The 7500-nt window shown below is 39.7% G+C and overlaps 1 protein-coding gene across 1 annotated transcript in view; it reads left to right on the plus strand.

Annotated features, from left to right (window-relative positions):
• The window catches only part of LOC126996841 (annexin-B12-like), an 8033-nt gene extending 4276 nt beyond the window's left edge, over positions 1–3757 (plus strand). The window contains exons 6-8 of the mRNA XM_050857713.1: positions 798–990; positions 1711–1823; positions 2291–3757. Coding sequence (XP_050713670.1) covers positions 798–990; positions 1711–1823; positions 2291–2413 — 429 coding nt within the window. The 3' untranslated portion in view covers positions 2414–3757. The remainder of the gene's footprint in view (positions 1–797; positions 991–1710; positions 1824–2290) is intronic.
• The last annotated feature ends 3743 nt before the right edge of the window (positions 3758–7500 follow it).

Raw genomic sequence — 7500 nt, forward strand, 5'->3', positions numbered from 1 at the left:
GGGGCCGACAGGGACCAGGACCTGACCGTGGATGCTGCGAGGGCCAAGACGGATGCCCATGTAAGAGTAGAGTGTTGGTATTCTTATAAGTTTAGCTATGGAGGAAGAAAGAACATTAGAAGGAGCAGGATGGAGTTAGGGAAAGAGGAAAGGAGTCTGGTGGGGGCCGACCGAGACCAGAGCCAGACCGTGGACGCTGCGAGGGCCAAGACGGATGCCCATGTAAGAGTAGAGTGTTGGTATTCTTATGTTTAGCTATGGGGGGAAGAAAGAGCTTTAGAAGGAGTAGGATGGAGTATTCTATAGCATTAGATAGGGGAAGATGATGCTGATAAGGATATTTGTACTTGGAATAGACTATTATTGGGTGAAAATGACGACTGGAAAGGATGCTGGGAGATAATAGATATAAGAAAGAACAGTGGCAAAGAACAGACATAGGAAAGAATGCTGGGAAAGAATAAGCATCAGATAGAGAAATATTGAATGCTAGGAAATGTTTAGTACTTGGAATAGACCAGCAATGTCTGAAGATGACGACTGGAAAGGGTGCTGGGATATAACAGACATTGGAAAGAACAGTGGCAAAGAACAGACGTGGGAAAGAATGCTGGGAAAGAATAAGCATCAGATAGAGAAATATTGAATGCTAGGAAATGTTTAGTACTTGCAATAGACTATACCAATGTCTGAAGATGGCTGTAGTACGAATTTAACTATACCTTTCCTTCTCCTCCTCCTCCTCTTCCTCCTCCTCCTCCTCCTCCTTCTTTTCCTCCTCCTCCTCCTCCTCGCAGACACTCTACGATGCTGGCGTGGGCAACAAGGACGAGGAGGACACCGAGGACTTCATCACAATCCTCAACTCCCGCAGCTACCCACAACTCCAGGAGACGTTTGAAGAGTACCTGAGGCTCGCGGGATGCAACATTGAGGAGGCCATCGAGTCAGAGTTCAGCGGAGACATGCAAAAAGGACTCCTGGCTATCGGTAAGGATCTAGAGAGGATGGGAAGCAGCGTTACCAAATTCTCGTACTCAGCCACTCAGCACATCACATTTTTCAGTTTCTGACTCACAGCTTTCGTAAACTAACATCAACAAGTAACGCTTTTAATGATAACTTCAACTGGAATCGCGTTATCTGTGTGGCTACGAGAGGTTTGGGCCTTAGAACTGGTAGATGCGATGTTTGGAATACGATAATATGGTAACGCTGATGGGAAGGCCTGTAAGGATGGATGGAGGACCGGATGGCTTTAAAAGGATGTGTTTGGAGTTGGATTTATTGTATTTCTGAGTGGAGGAGAGCAAGGGGACGCCCACATAACTCATGGTTGGCGCAAGTCGATCGATCCTATACCGGAAAAGACTTGAGATGGAGAGAGCGGCTGCATGGGAGCTTGCTATAGGGAAGACCGTCGGGAGTTTAGGCAGCGAGTGAATGAAGCGACGCGCCCCATTGATTAGTTAATTAGTTGTAGAATAAGGAAGTATAGATGACAGGATTTTCCCGATATCTTTTGTATAGTAAGATTAGGACTAGTATTAGGATTAGTATAAAGGATTGGAAGGCAGAATTAGATGGATAGATTTGCTAGTTTTCAATGCTGCAAGTCGTAAGGAGCGTTGCTAGTAATGATTGGAATGATAGTAACGATTGGAAGTTGTTGTTTTCAAGAGATATCATTTTCTACTTTTCCCCTCACAGTGCAACGCGTGCGAGACCCTTTGGGCTTCTACGCCGAGCGGCTGAACCAGACGATGGCCGGGGCGGGGACGGACGACGAGGCGCTCATCCGCATCATTGTGAGCCGCTCCGAGGTGAGGTTCCTCATTCACACAGACACACATCACTAACTTTATCGTCTTTTATCTCAGCCATCCTCTACCCCATGACACCAAGACCCCTTCAGTGACCTCAACGCCCCTTCGAAACATTTATTAAGGGACTCACACTAATCCTCTCCCTTCTGAACCTTCCTAAATAATCTCCAGCAATGGGACTCAACACCATCTCTGTATCCTGTTTCTTTATCTCCTTTTATCTCTGCCATCCTCTACCCCATGACCCTGTGACCCCCTCAGTGACCTCTTCAGCCCTTTGAAAGATATATAAAGGGACTCATACCAATCCTTCTCCTCTCTGAATCCCAAATAAGTAAGATCTGGCATTTCTAAACGTATGCAAAGGGGACTTATACCATCTTTGTAGTAATTCTGTTTCTTTGTCGCTCTCACTACTACTACTACTACTACTACTACTACTACTATTACTACTACTGCCACAGATCGACTTGGAGGACATCAAGGGTCGCTACAAGGAGATGTACGGCAACGAGTTAGCGGACGACGTAAGGGATGACACGCAGGGGGAGTACCAGAAGCTGCTCTTAGCTATTATCAACAACTAGCGACCTTGGCGATGACTGGCAACGCTGACTTGGGTGCATTCTCATAACAGCAACGTTTGAGCGACTCCTTCTCACATTAGCAACGTTTGAAGTGTGACTGATTTCCATAATAGCAACGTTTGAAGTGACTTGTTCTCATATTAGCAATGTTTGAAGTGTGACTGATTTCCATAATAGCAACGTTTGAAGTGACTTGTTCTCATATTAGCAACGTTTGAAGTGTGACTGATTTCCATAATAGCAACGTTTGAAGTGACTTGTTCTCATATAAGCAACGTTTGAAGTGTGACTGATTCCCATAATAGCAACGTTTGAAGTGACTTGTTCTCATATTAGCAACGTTTGAAGTGTGACTCATTCCCATATTAGCAACGTTTGAAGTGTGACTCATTCCCATAATAGCAACGTTTGAAGCGACTTGTTCTCATATTAGCAACGTTTGAAGTGTGACTCATTCCCATAATAGCAACGTTTGAAGCGACTTGTTCTCATATTAGCAACGTTTGAAGTGTGACTGATTCCCATAATAGCAACGTTTGAAGCGACTTGTTCTCATATTTAGCAGCCTTCAATAGCAAATTCTAATAGCGTTTCCTACAACTAGCAGCCTTAAAAATAGCAACTGTTATCAAATTTTTCTTCTTAACTACTAGCAACGTTATTGAGTTCTAGTACCGCTATAGTAATGTTAGGGACCACGAATATCAAAGTTTTTTTTTTTTTATCAACTACAATAATAATACCACCGACTTCTTTACTGCAAACGTTATCAGTCAATACTAACCTTAGCTCCAATGTTTTTTTTATTTTATTTTATTACTGCGTTTAGTTTATCAATATGGTTTTTTTTTTACAAATCATCAATATTTTTCTTATATATTCGCCTATAATGATTTTGTTTGACTTTATTTTTATTACTGCGTTTAGTTTATCAATTTGTTTTCTATAGTTTATCAATATCTTTTTATATATATTCGCCTATAATGATTTTGTTTTACTTTATTTTTTCATGTTGTTGATTTGAGCAGCTCTGTTACTCTCCTTTTCTTTCCTCTCTTACTTTTCTTATTTTTTTCCTCTTTCTTTCTTTTTCTTTCTCATTCCATTCTCAAGGTTAAGTTAGTTACGAGGAGATTCATTCCTCATGCCTCGGAAAAAAATATATACGAGTATAAACTGTTGTGATATTTTAATTATATGCGTCTAGTGTAGAGTGATTTTTGAAAGCTTGAAATACGAGTGCCTTAGTAATAATAATAATAATAATAATAATAATAATAATAATAATAATAATAATAATAATAATAATAATAATAATAATAATAATAATAATAATAATAATAATAATAATAATAATAATAATAATAATAATAAAAATAAAGATAATATTGCTAAGTCATCATTACTTCTATTTTTCCTTCCTTCTTTTCAACGTCCTTCTCTCTATTCTCTTTTCTCGTTTAAGTTATGCCAAAGATCTGAACACATTATCAAAACACCTCAATCCTCTACCTCCACTCAGGCTGAAACCTATAGAAGTCATTACAGTATATCCTTTCCTTCTTTAATTGTGTTGATTTTTTTACCCTTTCAATCTATACCAAAGATCTGAATACTTTCTAAAAAGGTCTCAATCACTTGCTCAATCCTTTATCACTACTGAAGCATATACGAAAGTCCTCCCATCTTTTCTTCATTCCAAGCTCGGGAGTCACACATACATAGGACCAGGGAGGGAGGGAGGGAGGGCAGGCGATGTCCAATGTCCGAGAGAGACTTAAGGCAACACAAATTCTGAAGTGTTCCGATAACGTTATCACTGATTAGACGACGGGAGGACTTAGGAGGGGCAGGAGGGACGAAGGGACAGAGGGGAGGAGAAAGAAAAGAGAGGGAGAGGGAAGGGAGCGAGGGAGGGAGTGGGGTCCAGGCTGGCTGACTGGCTTGAGGAAAAATGATAGGCTGACGAAGCGAGGATAAAATGAGGAAAGTAGATGTAGAAAAGGGAGAGTAGGCAATGGAAATGGATGCTGCAGGGAATAGAGAGATAAATAGAAGGATAGGAGGATGCAGAAGGCTGTAAGATGGAATAATGAAGGAGAGAAAGGAGGGAAGAGAACATAAGAACAGAAGAACATAAGAACATTACAGCTTGAGAGAGAGAGAGAGGGGGGGGGAGGGTGGCACCTTATGTAAACCTAACCTAACCTAACCTTCCTATCTATGAACGAACATCAAACCACGAAAGAGAGAGGAAAGAACGAGAGAGAGAAAAGAGAGAGAGAGAGGAGTAAACAGACTAAGAAAACATGGAGAAGGAAGAGGAAGGAAAATAAGAGGAAGAGGGAGAAAAAGAGAGGAAGGAGAGGAGAGGAGAGAGAGAAAGAGAGGAAAGACGCAGAAAGGCTTAGGAAACATGACGGAAGAGATGTGAGAGAGAGAGAAAGAGGGAGAGGAGAGAGAGAGAGGAGGGAGGGGGAGAGCGAGGGTATACCAGAGGGGCAGGCAGGGAGGGAGAGAGGGAGAGAGGGAGGGAGGATGAAAGGTGGGTAAGCGCTCTCTCACTCCAAGCCCGTACTTCGCACTCTACACCTGTACCTTGGCCCTTCGCGCAGGTAAGGTCTTCCTCTACCCTCATTCCGCCCCTTACGGCCAAGCCACACACACCCACACCCCGCCAGCCCTCACGTGGGACTCAGGACGCTCCCAAAGGCTCCTAGACTCCTTAACTTAGCGCCAGATACAATTACTTAATGCCCAGTGATGTAGACTTGCTGTGCTGGTTCAGTTTTGTGCTCCCGTTTGAATTGCGGAAAGTTTTCATTGTTTTGGGGGGTCCTGAAACGTTTGCGTGTTGATTCTTAAACGTTTTTTGTTGATACCGAAACGTTTTTTTGTTATTGTTGATTTTGATGAAGATTCGGTTTAATGTTTTGTGTTTTGAAGGCGTCATGTTTTGTTCGTGTTTGCTATCGCGGTTGAAGATATGATTAATCTCTTTTCTGTCCCTTTGTGGTATTGAAACGTTAATTATTCGTGTTACTGGAACGTTTTTTTTGCTTGATATTAATGAAGATTCCGTATACTATTTTGTTTTTGAAGGCGTCCTGTTCTGCTGTTCTTCGCTATAGCTATTGAAAAAAATGAACTAACTCTTCTGTCCCTTTTGTGGTATTGAAACGTTAACTCTTCATGTTACTGGAACGTTTTTTGTTGATATTAAGGAAGATTTCGTATAATGTTTTGTTTTTAATGCGTCCTGTTCTGTTAATCTTTGCTATCACGGTTAAAAATGAATTAACTCTCTTCTGTCTCTTTTGTGGTATTGAAACGTTAACTCTTCATGTTACTGGAACGTTTTTTGTTGATATTAAGGAAGATTTCGTATAATATTTTGTTCATGAATGCGTCTTGTCCTGTTAATGCTCGCTATCACGGTTTAAAAAATTAAATAACTCTCTTCTGTTCGTTTGTGATGTTGAAACGTTCATATTTTTGTAATACTGGAACGTTTTATTGTTGATTTTAATGAAGATTCGTTTTAATGTTTTGTTTTTTAATGCGTCCTGTCCTGTTAATCTTTGCTATCACGGTTTAAAAAATTGATTAACTCTCTTCTGTTCCTTTGTGATATTGAAACTGATTTTTCGTAATACTGGAACGTTTTATTGTTGATTTTAATGAAGATTCGTTTTAATGTTTTGTTTTTTAATGCGTCCTGCTCTGTAAATCGTATACTATCACGGTTACAAAAATTAATAACTTCTTTTCTGTTCTTTATGATATTGAAACGTTGATTTTTCGTAATGCAAGGACGTTTTTGTCCTTGATATTAATGAAGATTCGGCTTAATTAATACTTTGTTTTTAATGCGTCCTGTTCTGTTCATCTTTCCTATCACGGTTATAAAGATTAATGGCTTCTTTTCTGTTCTTTATGATACTGAAACATTAACTTGCGTGATCTGAGAAAGTTTTTTCCTTCATTCCTTTGGCTTTGAAACGTTTACTGAAATGTAGTGGTGCTTTAGATGTAATTAGATGTGGCTGTGCTCATTAATCTTTTTCCCTGTGATGTTAGAATATAATAAATCTTTTTTTTTGTTATTGGAACTTGAAACGTTTGCGAGGTTATCATTCTAGAACGTTTGTGTGTGTGTATGTGTGTCTGTGTGTGGTGTTGAAACGTTTCTGGTCTTGCATGCGTCTGAATGGGATGCGCCAATGCTCTTTTTTTTTCTGTGCTGATAAGAGCCATAAATCATCCTCTTTGTCTTTACACTCTTGAAACGTTTGTGTGCTGAGCTTCAAGCGTTTTCATCTCATGGTTTACACACGTTTTTGGTCTTGAAATCGTCCATATGAGGTGATCCAATGCTTATGTTTGTTGTATATTCTTTGCTGCGTTGTAAAGATGCATCACCTATCCCTTTTGCCTTTTCACTTTCGAAACGTTTGTGAGTGTGTATGTGTTGAGTTTAAACGTTTTCATTTCGTTGTGAGTTTGAAACGTTTTTGGGTTTAGAAAGCGTCCACATGTGATACTCCAATGTAGGCTTTTTTTTTCGTTGAGTTATTAAAATATATAAGCTGCCTTCTTTATCTCTACACTCTTTAAACGTTTGTGTGTTGAGCTTGGAACGTTTTTTTTTCTTGAGTTAGACACTTTTTTTTGGTCTCGAAAACTTCCATATGTGATGTTCCAATGTTAGTCTTTTATGTTTTTCTTTTCCTCGATGTGTTGTTTTAAGATGTATAAATGTACTGCCTTCTTTGTCTTCACACCCATGAAACGTTTGTGTGTTGAGCTTGGAACGTTTTCATTTCTTGGGTTAGACGCTTTTTTTGGTCCCGAAGACGTCTATATGTGATGTTCCAATGTTAGTTTTTTATGCTTTTCTTTTCCTCGATGTGTTGTTTTAAGATGTATAAATGTACTGCCCTCATTGTCTTTACACTCTTGAAACGTTTGTGTGTTGAGCTTCGAACGTTTTCATCTCGACACGTTTTTGGTTTTGAAGGCGTCTAGATGTGATGTTCCAATGTCAGTTTTTTCTTTTCTTTCTTCGTTGTGCTGTTAAAATTAAG

The sequence above is a fragment of the Eriocheir sinensis genome, chromosome 11, assembly GCF_024679095.1.
Source record: "Eriocheir sinensis breed Jianghai 21 chromosome 11, ASM2467909v1, whole genome shotgun sequence".
Taxonomy (NCBI): Eukaryota; Metazoa; Arthropoda; class Malacostraca; order Decapoda; family Varunidae; genus Eriocheir; species Eriocheir sinensis.